The 18863-nt window shown below is 46.9% G+C and overlaps 1 protein-coding gene across 1 annotated transcript in view; it reads left to right on the plus strand.

The window, feature by feature from the left end:
- Positions 1-18863, plus strand: part of corin (corin, serine peptidase) — a gene marked incomplete at both ends in the record, with an annotated part of 37393 nt that overhangs the window by 12479 nt on the left and 6051 nt on the right. The window contains 19 exons of the mRNA XM_079257481.1: positions 29-140; positions 222-326; positions 8249-8478; positions 8738-8851; positions 9553-9660; positions 10789-10899; positions 13138-13260; positions 13419-13523; positions 13762-13993; positions 14602-14744; positions 14830-14937; positions 15010-15123; positions 15274-15384; positions 15504-15627; positions 15816-15944; positions 17680-17729; positions 17812-17998; positions 18070-18232; positions 18305-18413. Of these exons, the coding sequence (XP_079113607.1) occupies positions 29-140; positions 222-326; positions 8249-8478; positions 8738-8851; positions 9553-9660; positions 10789-10899; positions 13138-13260; positions 13419-13523; positions 13762-13993; positions 14602-14744; positions 14830-14937; positions 15010-15123; positions 15274-15384; positions 15504-15627; positions 15816-15944; positions 17680-17729; positions 17812-17998; positions 18070-18232; positions 18305-18413 (2478 nt within the window). The remainder of the gene's footprint in view (positions 1-28; positions 141-221; positions 327-8248; positions 8479-8737; positions 8852-9552; positions 9661-10788; positions 10900-13137; positions 13261-13418; positions 13524-13761; positions 13994-14601; positions 14745-14829; positions 14938-15009; positions 15124-15273; positions 15385-15503; positions 15628-15815; positions 15945-17679; positions 17730-17811; positions 17999-18069; positions 18233-18304; positions 18414-18863) is intronic.

Here is an 18863-nt window from a genome sequence, read left to right on the forward strand (position 1 = left end):
CTCATGTCAGGCCTCCGTCTCTCTGCAGGTAGCTGTCAGCTGATCGTCGAGCCTCAGTGTCACATGCTACCCTACAATCAGACGTGGTTGTCCTCCTCTGTGGCGGTGGTGAAGAGCTCAGAGGTCGACATGTTGCTGAGGTACCTGCTGAAGCAGATCTGGACCAGAGCGGATCCGGGTCTCGTCTGACTGGGCTGACTGGTTTGACTGGTGTGTTGCAGGTTCTTCAGCTACCTCAGCAGATTGTCCTGCTTCAGACACATTATGCTGTTCGGCTGCTCGCTGGCACTGCCCGAATGCATCGCCGCCGACGCCACCAACGGCAGGTAACGCCAAGAACATGCAGCTCTGCCACGGGCAAGCCGGTGTAACACACACACACACACACACACACACACTGGCATGTTCCAACAAAGCCTTAACCACATAACTGCAGTGTGCTCCCGTGAAACCCTCTCACACTGTGTGGTTCATATGGAACGCTGAAGGCTGAAAGGGGAAGCACAGGAGAAGCATGAAAGTTTAGAAATAAAGACAGGAAATAGAAAATAATAAACATTTTCACCTCGTTCAGTCGGAACCAGAACCGGAATCAGCAGAATGAAGGTCTGGATGCGGTTCTGCTGGGCACATTTACTTCACCAACAGGAGATTTATGGACATAATGATCCCTTCATATTCTGGCGTCTTGTTTTATGTTATTTATTTATTTTTAAAGTGTTTGTATTCCAGAGTTTGTCCTGCTGGACCGGAGAGGACAGGAGAGGGACAGGAAGAGAATAGAAAGGAAAGTAGAACAGGGAGGAGGCAGAAAACCATGTAGAAAACAACACAATCCACAGAATCTGGACCAACTGCTGCACCTGGACCTCTCAGGACGTCCCTGCAGACACGTTGTTCCCACATCTCCTCATAAAAAGCAGCAAATATTAAAGATCTGGTTTTAATCAGGAGATCTGCAGGTTTCCTGGAGTTCCTTCCAGAAACTGGACCTCTAAGTCCAGGTTTAGTTGTGACTCAGACCAGGAAGTAGACCCAGTCCGGATGACCCAACGGATTGGATTGGTTTAGGATCACCCAGGAGATCCTTGATGGGTTTTTGGGTCTAAAACATTAAATTCAGACAGGAAGTGAAGCACTGAGGACTTTTATGATCCAGGTTCCTGGTCTTAGTAATGACTAGACCTCTATGATCCAGGTTTCAGGTCTTGATGAGGACTACGGTCCAGGTTCCTGGTCTTGGTGAGGACTATGATCCAGGTTCCTGGTCTTGGTGAAGACTATGATCCAGGTTCCTGGTCTTGGTGAGGACTACGGTCCAGGTTCCTGGTCTTGGTGAGGACTACGGTCCAGGTTCCTGGTCTTGGTGAGGACTACGGTCCAGGTTCCTGGTCTTGGTGAAGACTATGATCCAGGTTCCTGGTCTTGGTGAGGACTATGATCCAGGTTCCTGGTCTTGGTGAGGACTATGATCCAGGTTCCTGGTCTTCGTTAGGACTACAGTCCAGGTTCCTGGTTTTGGTGAGGACTATGATCCAGGTTCCTGGTCTTGGTTAGGACTATGATCCAGGTTCCTGGTCTTGGTGAGGACTATGATCCAGGTTCCTGGTCTTGGTGAGGACTATGATCCAGGTTCCTGGTCTTGGTGAGGACTACGGTCCAGGTTCCTGGTCTTGGTGAGGACTACGATCCAGGTTCCTGGTCTTGGTGAGGACTATGATCCAGGTTCCTGGTCTTGGTGAGGACTACAGTCCAGGTTCCTGGTCTTGGTGAGGACTACGATCCAGGTTCCTGGTCTTGGTGAGGACTACGGTCCAGGTTCCTGGTCTTGGTGAGGACTATGATCCAGGTTCCTGGTCTTGGTGAGGACTATGATCCAGGTTCCTGGTCTTGGTGAGGACTACGGTCCAGGTTCCTGGTCTTGGTGAGGACTATGATCCAGGTTCCTGGTCTTGGTGAGGACTACGGTCCAGGTTCCTGGTCTTGGTGAGGACTACGATCCAGGTTCCTGGTCTTGGTGAGGACTACGGTCCAGGTTCCTGGTCTTGGTGAGGACTACGGTCCAGGTTCCTGGTCTTGGTGAGGACTACGGTCCAGGTTCCTGGTCTTGGTGAGGACTACGGTCCAGGTTCCTGGTCTTGGTGAGGACTACGGTCCAGGTTCCTGGTCTTGGTGAGGACTACGGTCCAGGTTCCTGGTCTTGGTGAGGACTACGATCCAGGTTCCTGGTCTTGGTGAGGACTATGGTCCAGGTTCCTGGTCTTGGTGAGGACTACGGTCCAGGTTCCTGGTCTTGGTGAGGACTACGGTCCAGGTTCCTGGTCTTGGTGAGGACTACGGTTCAGGTTCCTGGTCTTGGTGAGGACTACGGTCCAGGTTCCTGGTCTTGGTGAGGACTACGGTCCAGGTTCCTGGTCTTGGTGAGGACTACGGTCCAGGTTCCTGGTCTTGGTGAGGACTACGGTCCAGGTTCCTGGTCTTGGTGAGGACTACGGTCCAGGTTCCTGGTCTTGGTGAGGACTACGGTCCAGGTTCCTGGTCTTGGTGAGGACTACGGTCCAGGTTCCTGGTCTTGGTGAGGACTACGATCCAGGTTCCTGGTCTTGGTGAGGACTACGGTCCAGGTTCCTGGTCTTGGTGAGGACTACGGTCCAGGTTCCTGGTCTTGGTGAGGACTACGGTCCAGGTTCCTGGTCTTGGTGAGGACTACGGTCCAGGTTCCTGGTCTTGGTGAGGACTACGGTCCAGGTTCCTGGTCTTGGTGAGGACTACGGTCCAGGTTCCTGGTCTTGGTGAGGACTACGGTCCAGGTTCCTGGTCTTGGTGAGGACTACGGTCCAGGTTCCTGGTCTTGGTGAGGACTATGATCCAGGTTCCTGGTCTTGGTGAGGACTACGGTCCAGGTTCCTGGTCTTGGTGAGGACTACGGTCCAGGTTCCTGGTCTTGGTGAGGACTATGATCCAGGTTCCTGGTCTTGGTGAGGACTACGGTCCAGGTTCCTGGTCTTGGTTAGGACTACGGTCCAGGTTCCTGGTCTTGGTGAGGACTACGGTCCAGGTTCCTGGTCTTGGTGAGGACTACGGTCCAGGTTCCTGGTCTTGGTGAGGACTATGATCCAGGTTCCTGGTCTTGGTTAGGACTACGGTCCAGGTTCCTGGTCTTGGTGAGGACTACGGTCCAGGTTCCTGGTCTTGGTGAGGACTACGGTCCAGGTTCCTGGTCTTGGTGAGGACTACGGTCCAGGTTCCTGGTCTTGGTGAGGACTACGGTCCAGGTTCCTGGTCTTGGTGAGGACTATGATCCAGGTTCCTGGTCTTGGTTAGGACTACGGTCCAGGTTCCTGGTCTTGGTGAGGACTACGGTCCAGGTTCCTGGTCTTGGTGAGGACTACGGTCCAGGTTCCTGGTCTTGGTGAGGACTACGGTCCAGGTTCCTGGTCTTGGTGAGGACTACGGTCCAGGTTCCTGGTCTTGGTTAGGACTACGGTCCAGGTTCCTGGTCTTGGTGAGGACTACGGTCCAGGTTCCTGGTCTTGGTGAGGACTATGATCCAGGTTCCTGGTCTTGGTGAGGACTACGGTCCAGGTTCCTGGTCTTGGTGAGGACTATGATCCAGGTTCCTGGTCTTGGTGAGGACTACGGTCCAGGTTCCTGGTCTTGGTGAGGACTACGGTCCAGGTTCCTGGTCTTGGTGAGGACTACGGTCCAGGTTCCTGGTCTTGGTGAGGACTACGGTCCAGGTTCCTGGTCTTGGTGAGGACTATGATCCAGGTTCCTGGTCTTGGTGAGGACTACGGTCCAGGTTCCTGGTCTTGGTGAGGACTACGGTCCAGGTTCCTGGTCTTGGTGAGGACTACGGTCCAGGTTCCTGGTCTTGGTGAGGACTGGAGTTTTACTTGTATTTTATGTCTTTAGATGCTTTCTGCACAACCAGTCAAAAGTTTGGACACACTTTCCTATCAGTTAGTGAGTCTGTAATTCAGATCGGGTCCGGTTGGGTTTGAAGTGGGACTAGAGGCTCAGAACAGGACCAGAACAGTTCTAACAGCTTGTTCGGATCTGAACCAACATCCAGCCATGTTTCCTCAGTCAGGAACTTACCAGGACCAGTATGATCCTGCCTACAGGTCCAGGAGGTTCCTGTGGAGTTCCTCCCTGCTGCTAAAAACACACCAACGGGGTGTGTTGTTCCAGGTCAGCTGTTCAGACAGTAAGTCTGACAGCAGCTGTGTGTGTTCACACACTCTTAAATTAGAACCCGTATCAGAGTGTTCAGTCTGCGTGACCTCTGACCTCCTGCAGCACGATGATGATGATGATGGGAATCTGTTTTACTGCTGCTGACTTTCACCAACGCTGTCTTCTTCTGTGTTTCTCTCACAACGTCTCAGCTCCACAGCCGTGTAGAAGAAATAACTCAAAGCTGTGATGGGCTGGGTCATGTTTCCAGTAGACCTGGGCGAATCATCGGATTTTAATCTCAGTACGATCTGGGTTTCCAACGATGATAAAAAATAAAAGGGTGTGATTATTTTTCTCTCTGCAGTTTCCTCTCCTGCTGTCTTCAGCTGCTAATCGAGCGTCTCTGGCGTTGCAGCGCTGTGCTGTAAACTCCTCCCACAGCCGCTTTGCTTTCATTCAGACACTGTTGCCAACTTGGAGACTTTCTCGCTAAATCTGGAGACTTTTTTTGTTAAAAGCGACAAATCTAGCAGCTTTTACTGGAGTTATTGGAGACTTTTCTGGTGTTTTGGCGACTGACTTGAAGGCACATATTGTTCTGCAGTTACTACACACTCAAAAATAGAGGTACCAGCTTGTACCTAAAAAGGTACAAATGCTTGTCGCTGGGGGTGTACTCTTTTGAGAGACATTTCTGTACCCTTCAGTTCTGGTCTATTTTTGTACCTTATCAAGTTTAACCTCACCTTTTCAAGTTATGATTTTTATGTTTTCCACAGCATTAGGCCTGGTCCATGCAACTTAGCAATATTATCTTATCTTTAATCTAGAAATAATCTTCAAAAACTCAAAGTTTGCAGCATCTGACCTTCATTGTCTGGTGTAGTAAATGACTGTTAAGTAGTACTACTGTCATCACTCAACTCTGCTCTAGTTTGTAACATTACAGCCATTAACATTACATTTTTCAATGCTGCAGGTACCCTTATGGTCGAAATGGTACAAATTTGTACTTTATGTCACTTTGAACCCTTTTTCATGCTCTGAAGGTGCTTCTGGTATCTTAAAGACCAGTATTGTACTTTTGAGAGAACATTTCTTTAAAATGTACCTATAGGTACAGAAATGTCCTTATCTTGTACCTCTATTTTTGAGAGTGTGTAAGGAAGGAGCAGCGGGAGCCTCTCCCGTCCTAAAGCACTCCCAGGCGGCCAGTCTCAGTCGGCTCCGGTTTTGGAAGTTCACCTAAACATAGTTTATACCATTGTCAGAGACAGCTGGCTGCATTATTTTCCTATACATAGTTTGGTGTGTTAAATCACTGTCATATATCCCTCTGTTACGGGCTGTTACCATAGCAACTTGTTAATCAGCTGGTTCAGATCAGGTGTCTTTTAACAGGTGAACGAGAGAAACGCGCTGCAGCCTGACAGCGGTTGTTTGGCATAAAACGTACATCCAGGCCAACGTAAAATAGTTCGTATATAAGCGGTAAAAGCAGATTAAACAACTCGGAACCGTGCATTAGACTGTTATAATGGACGACACGGAGTCTAGAACACCACGACGCGCAGAGTTGTTTATAAATACTGGATAATCGAGATCTCAGTTTCAGACAAAATAATCAAGATTATATGTTTTTGTCATAATCGAGCAGCCCTAGTTTCCGGTCTGGACTCGTGTTCTGGTGAACCATGCTGCTGTGACAGACGGACATTGTTATAACAAGCATGTTCAGTGTGAAGAGACAGCTTCACTGCCAAAAGCTGGTTATTTCCTGCTGTAGGTCCAGTCTTCAGGCTGCAGGACACCGGCGCATGGACCCAGTTGTGATCCAACGATTTTATTACAAACAAGATCAGCAGTGTTAAAATATATCGTTAGCTAAAACATGCTGCACACCGTGTAGCTGAAGCTATAAAGTAGCATAGACGTAGGTGCATGACGGTTCTGCAAGTTTTAGTTACCGCGGATAACATTGTCATGGCAACTATCAGTGGTGTTTTCACATATAGCATATTATCCTGGTAGCTTTCGGCCATTTTTACTGATCATTTTACACTTTAAGAAAACCCTGTGAGAGTTCAGAACCTCATCCAGAAGCTGATGTTCTGGTCCTGCAACAATCTTCTATGGATCCACAATCAGATTCCAGATCATTGATAACTAGAAAAGCACTTATAGAGCGGAAACCTCCAAAAAAGCCTTTAGAAAATTCCAGAATGTTGTTCCTGTTCTGGATGGTAGTATCCAGAACGTTGTTCCTGTTCTTGATGGTAGTATCCAGAACATTGTTCCTGTTCTGGATGGTAGTATCCAGAACATTGTTCCTGTTCTGGATGGTAGTATCCAGAACGTTGTTCCTGTTCTGGATGGTAGTATCCAGAACGTTGTTCCTGTTCTTGATGGTAGTATCCAGAACATTGTTCCTGTTCTGGATGGTAGTATCCAGAACATTGTTCCTGTTCTGGATGGTAGTATCCAGAACGTTTTTCCTGTTCTGGATGGTAGTATCCAGAACATTGTTCCTGTTCTGGATGGTAGTATCCAGAACATTGTTCCTGTTCTGGATGGTAGTATCCAGAACGTTGTTCCTGTTCTTGATGGTAGTATCCAGAACATTGTTCCTGTTCTGGATGGTAGTATCCAGAACATTGTTCCTGTTCTGGATGGTAGTGTCCAGAATGTAGTTCCTGTTCTTGATGGTAGTATCCAGAACGTTGTTCCTGCTCTGGATGGTCGTGTCCAGAATGTAGTTCCTGTTCTTGATGGTAGTGTCCAGAACATTGTTCCTGTTCTGGATGGTAGTATCCAGAATGTTGTTCCTGTTCTTGATGGTAGTATCCAGAACGTTGTTCCTGCTCTGGATGGTCGTGTCCAGAATGTAGTTCCTGTTCTGGATGGTCGTATCCAGAACGTTGTTCCTGTTCTTGATGGTAGTATCCAGAATGTTGTTCCTGTTCTGGATGGTCGTATCCAGAACGTTGTTCCTGTTCTGGATGATCGTATCCAGAATGTAGTTCCTGTTCTGGATGGTAGTATCCAGAATGTTGTTCCTATTCTAAATGGTAGTATCCAGAATGTTGTTCCTGTTCTTGATGGTAGTGTCCAGAACATTGTTCCTGTTCTGGATGGTCGTATCCAGAACGTTGTTCCTGTTCTGGATGATCATATCCAGAATGTAGTTCCTGTTCTGGATGGTCGTATCCAGAATGTTGTTCCTATTCTAAATGGTAGTATCCAGAATGTTGTTCCTGTTCTTGATGGTAGTGTCCAGAACATTGTTCCTGTTCTGGATGGTAGTATCCAGAATGTAGTTCCTGTTCTGGATGGTAGTATCCAGAATGTTGTTCCTATTCTAAATGGTAGTATCCAGAATGTTGTTCCTGTTCTTGATGGTAGTGTCCAGAACATTGTTCCTGTTCTGGATGGTCGTATCCAGAACGTTGTTCCTGTTCTGGATGATCATATCCAGAATGTAGTTCCTGTTCTGGATGGTCGTATCCAGAATGTTGTTCCTATTCTAAATGGTAGTATCCAGAATGTTGTTCCTGTTCTTGATGGTAGTGTCCAGAACATTGTTCCTGTTCTGGATGGTAGTATCCAGAATGTTGTTCCTGTTCTTGATGGTAGTATCCAGAACGTTGTTCCTGTTCTGGATGGTCGTATCCAGAATGTAGTTCCTGTTCTTGATGGTAGTATCCAGAATGTTGTTCCTGTTCTTGATGGTAGTGTCCAGAACGTTGTTCCTGTTCTTGATGGTAGTATCCAGAGTGTTGTTCCTGTTCTTGATGGTCGTATCCAGAATGTTGTTCCTATTCTAAATGGTAGTATCCAGAATGTTCTTCCTGTTCTTGATGGTAGTGTCCAGAACATTGTTCCTGCTCTGGATGGTCGTATCCAGAATGTTCTTCCTGTTCTGGATCGTAGTATCCAGAATGTTATTCTTGTGAAAGAGGAAGACTCTTTCTGTTGACGAGCTGCTTCCTTAACAAAGTGAAGTAAAGGAGTGACATGAAGAGAAACAGAAATATGGTGTTGACTTGATAAAGTTTTGTGTGTGCAGGCGGATGGTGTTGCCGTGTGCGTCGTTCTGCGAGGCAGCGAGAGAAGGCTGCGAGCCCGTCCTTCAGATGTTCAACGCCTCCTGGCCCGACTTCCTGCGCTGCTCGCAGTTCAGTAACATCACCAGCGCTCTGCCACCACCGCAGTCATCAACATCATCGTCACCCACGGCAACTGCCAGCCTGATGCAGACGGCCTGTTTCACGCCACGTCAGGTTAAAGGAAAGGCCTGTGAGTACTAACACACACACACACACGGTGTAGAACTGATCACATGATACATCTTTTTGTCTTTTGTTGTTTTATTCTGTTTTATACACAACCAGTCAAAAGTTTGGACACACTTTCTTATTGGTTTTAATGGAAACTTGTGTCCAAACCTGAGACTTGTATACGCTCACCGTCCATCACTTTGGTCAGTACTTTATGAATAAAGTTTGCTTGACTGCAATGACATCACCACGCTGTCTTCACTCTGATTGGTTGTTAGCGGTGTGTGGCGGGAAAGACAACTTTCTGTGCGCGACAGGGATTTGTGTCCCCCAGAAGCTGGTGTGTAACGGCTACAACGACTGTGACGACTGGAGCGATGAAACACACTGCGGTGAGCCCACACATGCAAGCACACACTTTTTTGTTTTCAGAACCATTTTCAGCCTGTTGTCATGGTGATTTGTTTGCAGGTGATTGATTGGATGACAGCCGTGTGGAGCTCTCTGGATGTGTGTGTGTGTGTGTGTGTGTGTGTGTGTGTGTGTGTGTGTGTGTGTGTGTGGTCGCCATGGAAACCTAAAACAAATATGGACTGAGACCACTGGAATGTAAAGAGAGAGAGAGGTTTCTTATAACTTGTTTAGGTCTCTCATCCTTTCTCTGGTCTTTTCTTGACAGGTGAAGGTTTATGTTTGTGGTATAGTTGTCACGGCAATGACTGAAGGAAGAAAAAACATGCAAAAATTAAAAACTAATTGTGTCATTAAATAAAGACAAATGAAGAGAGAGCACAAATACGATCACATGATGGGGAATGAAGTGAAAAGTGATGGATTAGGAACACAACTGAACCAAGTGGAACCGTGTCGGATGGGACAGAAATAAAACACCTGAAACCATGAATGTGGAGAAAACGGAACAGTTGAAAATGTGATAGAAACACGAATCAGATTTTAAAAAATCAGATGAAAATAGAAAAAACTACAAATAAATTCTCAAGATGAGAATCTGAAAAAGAAAAAAACAGCAGATACATGAAAAAACATGAAGAAGAAGAAGAGCAGGTCACATGACCTCTCTCTCTCTCTCCAGTGTGTCCAGACGGAGAGTTTCGCTGTAACACTGGTCGATGTCTCTCACACACCCTGGTGTGTGACGGCTACGATGACTGTGGAGACCTGAGCGATGAACTCAACTGTGGTGAGAACACACACACACACACACACACACACACACAGGTATGACTAATTTCTTCCTGCCTGATGTCATTCATCAGACAGATGAACGTGCTGATTGTTGGATGTTCGGCAAGTGTTGCCATTTGGTTGCCAGGGGCAACTACAGTGGAGTTTCACCAGGCTCCGTGTCGGTGCCTGTCCAGTCCCAGTGCCAGACTGGTTCTAGTCCAAGTTCCAGACTGGTTTCTGTCCAGTCCCAGTGCCAGACTGGTTCTAGTCCAAGTTCCAGACTGGTTTCTGTCCAGTCCCAGTGCCAGACTGGTTCTAGTCCAAGTTCCAGACTGGTTTCTGTCCAGTCCCATTTCCAGACTGGTTCTAGTCCAAGTTCCAGACTGGTTTCTGTCCAGTCCCAGTGCCAGACTGGTTCTAGTCCAAGTTCCAGACTGGTTTCTGTCCAGTCCCAGTGCCAGACTGGTTCTAGTCCAAGTTCCAGACTGGTTTCTGTCCAGTCCCATTTCCAGACTGGTTCTAGTCCAAGTTCCAGACTGGTTTCTGTCCAGTGCCACTACCAGACTGGTTCTAGTCCAAGTTCCAAACTGGTTTCTGTCCAGTCCCACTACCAGACTGATTGTAGTCCCATTACCAGACTGGTTTCTGTCCAACCCCAGTACCAGACTGTTTCTATTCCCAGTTCCAGACCAGTTCCAGTACCAGTAGCAATACCAAAACCAGAATGGTTCCTGTCCAGTCCCAGTAGCAGACCAGTACCAGTAACAGTGTCAGTACCAGAAACAGGCTGGTTCATGTTCAGTCCCCGTACCAGACTGGTTCCAGGCCAGTCCAGTCCCAGTACCAGACTGGTGCTCGTCCAGTCCCAGAACCAGACCAGCACCAGTCCAGTAGCAGTACCAGTTCAGATGAAATCTTGACTGGGGAGATGAAGCAGGTTCAGCCAGTTGAAACTAGATCCTGATGGTTTTTGTCACAGAGACGCATCATTTCTTCAAGTTTCTTTGGTTCTGTCTGTAAAAACCAGTAAGGACCAGAACCAGGACCTGAGAGAAGCACCTGGACCATCAGCTGATTCCAGATCAGCTGTCTGGAAGTCATGCGGACACACAGACCATTGTCCTGTTGTGTGTGTGTGCAGTGTGTGACCTGGCCCGGGAGCATCGCTGTGGCAACGGTCGCTGTGTGTCCAGAGACTGGCTGTGTGACGGAGACCACGACTGTCTGGACAAGAGCGACGAGCTCAACTGCTGTGAGTTACCGTGGCAACCAAGCAAATGTGAAATAATGGGCAGAACATCTCTGTACATTCAAGTTCACGGGTTTTAACCGCTGCTTAACTAGTCCCCCAGTACAGGATCCCGCATAGAGTCCGATAGTCCAGGAGATGTTTGGCAGGGAGCAGCTAACATGTAGCATAGCAACATGATGAGGAAAACACGGCTAAAAGACGCGACCAGCATCCAGACCAGAAGCAGAGACAATCACTGATCCCTTCACTGTAGGAATACTTTACTCAATACAGGATTACTTTACTTACTACTAGGATTACTTTACTTAATACTATGATTACTTTACTCACTACCAGGACTACTTTATTTACCACTACTAGGATTACTATACTCACTACTGGGATTACTTTACTCACTACTAGGATTACTATACTCACTACTGGGATTATCTTACTCACTACTAGGATTACTTTACTCACTACTAGGATTACTTTACCTACTACCAGGATTACTTTACTCACTACTAGGATTACTTTACTTACTACTAGGATTACTTTACTCACGAATAGGATAACTTTACTTACTACTAGGATTACTTTACTTAATACTATGATTACTTTACTCACTACCAGGACTACTTTATTTACCACTACTAGGATTACTATACTCACTACTGGGATTATGTTACTCACTACTAGGATTACTTTACTTACTACTAGGATTACTTTACTCACTACTAGGATTACTATACTCACTACTGGGATTATCTTACTCACTACAAGGATTACTTTATTCACTACTAGGATTACTTTACCTACTACCAGGATTACTTTACTAACTACTAGGATTACTTTACTCACTACTAGGATTACTATACTCACTACTAGGATTACTTTACTTACTACTAGGATTACTTTACTTAATACTATGATTACTTTACTCACTACCAGGACTACTTTATTTTCCACTACTAGGATTACTTTACTCACTACTAGGATTACTTTACTTACTACTAGGATTACTTTACCTACTACCAGGATTACTTTACTTACTACTAGGATTACTTTACTCACTACTAGGATTACTTTACTTACTACTAGGATTACTTTACTTACTACTAGGATTACTTTACCTACTACCAGGATTACTTTACTTACTACTAGGATTACTTTACTCACTACTAGGATTACTTTACTTACTACTAGGATTACTTTACTTAATACTATGATTACTTTACTCACTACCAGGACTACTTTATTTTCCACTACTAGGATTACTTTACTCACTACTAGGATTACTTTACTTACTACTAGGATTACTTTACTCACTACTAGGATTACTTTACTTACTACTAGGATTACTTTACTTAATACTATGATTACTTTACTCACTACTAGGATTACTTTACTCACTACTAGGATTACTTTACTTACTACTAGGATTACTTTACTTAATACTATGATTACTTTACTCACTACCAGGACTACTTTATTTTCCACTACTAGGATTACTTTACTCACTACTAGGATTACTTTACTTACTACTAGGATTACTTTACCTACTACCAGGATTACTTTACTTACTACTAGGATTACTTTACTTAATACTATGATTACTTTACTCACTACCAGGACTACTTTATTTTCCACTACTGGGATTACTTTACTTACTACTAGGATTACTTTTCCTACTACTACGTGTACTTTACTCGTTACTAGCTGAACAGAGCTGTGTTCTTCTGGTTTCCAGTGCCACTGGTGTGGTTTCCTTTTAGGAGGAGATCATACTTCCATGTAGTACTGTGTTCCTGGTAACTTTACTCTGACACAGTCACACATATGTTGATTCTGACACGTGTGTAGTAATCTCACGTGTCTGCTTTCTGCAGAGACCAGGATTTTACAAACAGGAGTAATGAGATCTCAGAATGAAGAGGTGGGAGGGGATTTGTTCGGGAGAAGTGGGAAAGTTTTGTTTCTCTGTGCGAAGGCTTCTCTCAGAGAAACGTAGAAACACAACACATAGAGCAGCTGGTGGGGGGGTGAATATGGCGAGCTGTTGGGTTTCTGTCTGACATCTGAGGCATTTAAGTCGTGGTCAAACGTGACGACCTCGGAGGGAAACCTGAGTGAGTGTGAAGTCACACTGATGAAGACGCCTTCCAGCTTCACAACTGTGTGTGTTTACTTTCAGCAGTACACGGTGAAGTAAGTGGTGTGTGTGTGTGTGTGTGTGTGTGTGTGTGTGTGTGTCTGCAGCATGTAAGAGCCAGGGTTTGCTGGAGTGCAGGAACGGTCAGTGTATCCCTTCAGCCTTCCACTGCGACGGCGAGGATGACTGCAAGGACGGCAGCGATGAAGAGCACTGCAGCCGAGAGCAGAGTGAGCTTCACACCATCTCACATCTCCATCCAGCTTCTGCCTTATTGTTAGATCAGATTACTGGGAACGCCATGCTGGTAGTACTGGGAGCGCTTCCAGAGGGTCTGATCCAGGGTTTCTCACCACTAACTGCTGGCATTTATGTGTGTGTTTTCCAGCTCCGGTGGGGTGTGTTCCTGGTCAGCCGGGCTGCATCTCCTCTCCCTGTCAGCCGGGCTGCGGGGGGGCCAACGCCGCCTGCGACCCCAGAAACAACAACTGCAGTGAGTTGTCAGCTGACGGCGTCCTCGCCGATAAATGTGAAATCTGAAACGGCAGGAATATTAACGTTTCCAGCAGCTGCTCTGAGGAGGAGAAACTCAGAGTTAGAAACAAGTCCTAACTAGTGTAGTTTCCTACTGGTTTAAAGCCGGTTAACAGCAGACTGAATGCTAGACTTGATGAGTAAATGTCTCCCCCTGGTGGTGGGATCCGGTCCTGACTGTGGTCTCTGTGGCCCAGCTCACTGTGAGCCCATCAGCCTGGAGCTGTGCATGAACCTGCCCTACAACCTGACCAGCTACCCCAACTACCTGGGTCACCTGTCCCAGAGGGAGAGCTCCGTGTCCTGGGAGTCGTCGCTGTTCCCCGCCCTGGTCCAGACCGGCTGCTACCAGTACCTCATGTTCTACGCCTGCACGCTGCTGGTACCCAAATGTGATCCGGGCAGCCTGCAGAGGGTCCCGCCCTGCAGGTTAGCAACCAGCTAGTTAGTTAACCTGTTTAGCCATCTGCCTGCAGGAAAACAAGTCCTGCACCTTAGTTAGTTAGTTATTCAGTTTGTTAGTTGGATGATTAACCTTTAAACCACTCTCAACATGATGTAGTTAGTTAGTTAGTTAGTTAGTTGGTTAGTTTGTCAGTTGGTTAGTTTGTTAGTTAGTTAGTCTGTTTCCCCATCTGTGTCCAGGAGAGCAGGTACTGATTCCTAATACTCTGTCAGCTTAATCTAGTTCTTTAGGTAGTTAGTTGGCTAGCTAATCTGTGTTTGCGCAAGAGCAAGTCGTGAACTTTAGTTTGTTATTTAGTTAGTTAGTTTGATAATAAACCTTTAAACCACCGTCATTAAGAACTGGTCCTTAATTAAGTTAGTTAGTCTCTGCCGGACAGCAAGTCCTGAGCCTACGTTAGTTAGTTAGTTAGTTAGTTAGCATTTAAAGCATTCTGTGAGCACAATCTAGTCCTTTAGTCAGTCAGTCAGTCAGTCAGTTAGTTAATCAGCTGCTTTCGTGAGGTTGGAGGTGATGATTTGCTGTACTTGTGGTGTACCTGAACCTCCAGCGCTGCCTGTGCCTCCTGCAGGTCTCTGTGTCGTAATGCGAAGGAGAAGTGTGAGTCCGTCCTCGGCATCGTGGGTCTGCAGTGGCCGGAAGATTCGGACTGCAGCCAATTTCCAGAGGAGGGAGGAAACGCCGCGTGTCTACTGCCAGAGGACGGGGTCGACGGTACGAACTCTCTACGTTTAGTTGTGTCGGTCACAATGACGATGACATCGCCAATGTTCCTGTTGATGTGTTGCCATGGTGACAGAATGCTCCCCCAGCCACTTCAAGTGCCAGTCAGGCCGCTGCGTTCTGGCAACCAAACGGTGCGACGGACACCTGGACTGTGACGACCACAGCGACGAGGACCACTGTGGTGAGTCTCCACTGCCTCTTCGTTCGTCTCCAACAGCAGGATCATGTCGGCATTTAACAGTGTCTCCACCAGGCTGCTCTGAGCGTGCTCTCTGGGAGTGCCCCGACAGTAAGGTGTGCATTAAAACCTCCATGATCTGTGATGGGTTCCCAGATTGCCCCCTGCTGGTGGACGAGGCCAACTGCTGTGAGACATTTTATCATCACCTCTTTTAAATCCATGTAGTTGCTGTCAGCGATGGATTACAGTCCTGTCTCATTTATTTTCACATCTTACTCATGTTAACAGCGTCTTAAATGTTTAAATTTACAGATTAAATCATTTTTACGTCCTCAGCGGTGTGCAGGGACAACGAGCTGTCCTGTAACAACCATCAGTGTGTCCATCGGACTCTGTGGTGTGATGGGAAGAAGCATTGCTCGGACAGCTCTGACGAGTGGAACTGCGGTACCAACACGCCTCACACTCTTTATGAACCTAATAAAACTTTATTCCTGAAAGATGTTTAGGCTTCGTAGCTATTTCCCTGCATGTGATTGGTTTTGTTGCGGTTGGTGTCTTGGCAGTGTCTCTGTCCGATGGATCGGGTTCGGTGTTGATGGTGTTTAAGACGGCAGCGGAGTATCAGGTCTGTGCAGACGAGTGGAACCACGAGCTGAGCAAACTGACCTGCGACCAGCTGGGACTAGGGTAAGGTTAGTAACACATACACCCCTGTGAGGACGTTAAACTAGCATTTCTGCATACTTTGTACTGGTTTAATGAAATGAAGGAGGAGTCGGGTCCTCACAGCATGACAGTGCAAACTGATTTATGTCTCCATGATGTAAATGTGCTCACACACAAACGGAGTGACTATAGCGCCAGTTCTTCTGCAGGGTACCCTCCTCTGTTTCTATGATTCCCGATCAGCCTGGAATCCCAGGCCGTCGCCGTTGGCTACACGTCCATCCAGACTGGAACATGAGGAATGGTTCTGCACTGCAGGCCCGACTGGAAAAGAGAAGGTAACATTAGGACCGCATGAGAAGCATCACCACAGTGGTGAGTGCTGATATGCAGACCGGACCAAGCCTTCATAAAAACCAGATTCACTGGCTTTAGTGTCTCTATCAACCATTCTTCTGCAGGTGTACACGAAAGGGAACAAAATGTGCCTGATGAGGCTCGGAGACGATATGCTTTATGCTTTCATTTAAGCATGTATGTGTTTATACTGGCTGCCTAGTGTTGAGGCAGCGCTTGTGCACGTCCTTAGAAAGTAACGCTATTGTTGACCAGTGGGGTCGATGTCGGGACCAGTTTGAACAGAAGCTGTAAAAGAAGCTGATGGAAAGTTTGGAGGACATACAGCGTTTACACACTAGCCTCCTCTATTGTCAGCACGTTCATCATCTAGTTTACAACACACGACTTCAACAGTTTTATCCCGTCTTAGTATTCTATTGGCCCTCCACAATTGTAGCACACATGCAAGGTTGTACACAGTTATACTCACGTCACACCTGGTTGAATATCCAAATGTAAAACTAAGCATATCCTATGGGCCTTGTCGCTGAAAGCTTGCTCCAGGCCAACCACTGGCCTTACCTTGTCACTGTAAAGGGAAAATGTACCCTTTCCCTTAAAGTTATTATTACCTATCCAAGACTGTGAAGATCGGTTGGATTGTTTTCGACTCCTGAAAGAGAAAGACCACCTTGTCCTTGGAACATAGAAGGGTCAGGTGTGTTGTGATTGAGTCTTTGTATCCTTAAATTTTAACTCAATATTTTCAAATAATTTATTCCCTATATATTTCCTAAACCTGACTTTAGTCCACAAAGTTGTGGCCCAATAAGACTGGTTGTGAAGTAAAGTTTAACAACCTCTCAACAATCCCTCTCCACAGCTACGTTCCACCAGTGAAAGACGCCTCGTGTTACCACCACAACGTGGGACTAAATCACCAGCCAGACTCTTTTCCTCTGTTGTGCCACGATGGTGGAATGATCTCCCAAACTCTGTCCACTCTGAGTCCCTGTCTACTTTTAAGAGCAAGCTGAAGACTCAGCTCTTCAAGGAGAACTTCAACACTTAGTATAGCTATATTTATTGGAAAGTTGGAGAACTTAGCCCAGTTTTTTGCAACAAGCTTTATGGTTTTAAATCTTTGTATTACAACATAGGTGATATTATGGGTGGGAAGGGAGTAAACAACAAAAAAAAAAAAAAAAAAAAGGCCTGTAGCACTTCATGTAAAGTCCTGCGTCCAACTGGATAGTCCACTAGCACCTTCCTACGATGTCCTCTACTGTTTGATTTCCTGCTTGTGTTGTTTTCACTCATACGTAAGTCGCTTTGGATAAAAGCGTCTGCTAAATGACTGTAGAATAGAATAGAGAAAAGCTTCTTTTATTTGTCAGTGACCTGTACAACAACAAATTATCAGTACAAGATTCTCGCATTCTAGCTCACTTCCAGCAGCAGTAGTCCCTGTGGAAGGCAGAAAGAACATTACAGATCTAAAACAATGAAAAAACATCAGTCTTCACATGCTCGATTTCAATGGATCAATAAATAAATAAATGGATCCCGGACAGGCCCCCATTTTTTTTCAAAAGAGACTGGAAAAAAGTGGGGGCTTGTCCGGGATTATTTGGTGTCTGTTGGACAGGTCTAACTGCACCCAGTATTTATTTCCTCTCCAAGCTGCTGTGATATGTTTCTGATGGTGTAAACCTCCGTCTGTCTGTCCGGCAGTCACGCATGTCATTCCAGGCAGAGAGTTTCCATCCTGTGTACCAGAGAAGGTAAACATCTCCAGCTTTTCCTTCACCTGCTGTCAGAACAGTCAGATTTGTTAACTGTTGTTAACACTTTATCACCGTCAAGAGTGCGGTCTGCGTCCAGTGGTGGGAATCCATCCTCACAGGAAGAAGCGGATCCTGGGGGGCCGGGTATCTCGGCGGGGGGCGTGGCCATGGCAGTGCTCGCTGCAGAGCGGACAAAGCGGCCATGTCTGCGGCTGTGTCCTCATCGGCCGCAGGTGGGCTCTGACAGTCGCCCACTGCTTTGAAGGGTGAGCCGGGTTGGCTGGGGTTTTGGACCAGCGTTGGGGTCGGGGTCACTGACAGGTTTTGTGTTTACCAGGAGAGAGAGCGCAGACCTGTGGAAGGTGGTGCTGGGTCTCACCAACCTGGACCATCCCAGTGCTCACAGCCAGAGCCGCGGCGTGCGCTCCATCATCGTGCACCCGCGCTACAACCGGGCGGTGGTGGACTACGACATCAGCGTGGTGCAGCTAGACACAGAGGTCCGACAGTGGCATCTCCTGGCATCGGTACCAGCAGACATGCCTTTTGACCAGCTGCATTGCTGTTTGCAGGTGGAGGAGACGGACTTCGTCAGGCCGGTGTGTCTGCCGCGGCCGGGCCAGCTGGCCTCGCCGGACTCCTACTGCTACATCACGGGCTGGGGTCACATGGGCAACCGAAGTGAGGGCTCACAGATTCACCACAAACATCACGTTTACTGGGACTGTGTGTTTACTGGGTTTACTGGGACTGTGTCTTTACTGAGACCGTGTGTTTACTGTCTTTACTGGGACTGTGTCTTTACTGTCTTTACTGGGACTGTGTGTTTACTGGGACTGTGTGTTTACTGGGACTGTGTGTTTACCGGGACTGTGTGTTTACCGGGACTGTGTGTTTACCGGGACTGTGTGTTTACTGGGACTGTGTGTTTACCGGGACTGTGTGTTTACTGGGACTGTGTGTTTACCGGGACTGTGTGTTTACCGGGACTGTGTGTTTACTGGGACTGTGTGTTTACCGGGACTGTGTGTTTACTGGGACTGTGTGTTTACCGGGACTGTGTGTTTACTGGGACTGTGTTTTTACCGGGACTGTGTGTTTACTGGGACTGTGTGTTTACCGGGACTGTGT

The sequence above is a fragment of the Telmatherina bonti genome (genome assembly GCF_933228915.1).
Source record: "Telmatherina bonti genome assembly, chromosome: 18".
Lineage (NCBI taxonomy): Eukaryota > Metazoa > Chordata > Actinopteri > Atheriniformes > Telmatherinidae > Telmatherina > Telmatherina bonti.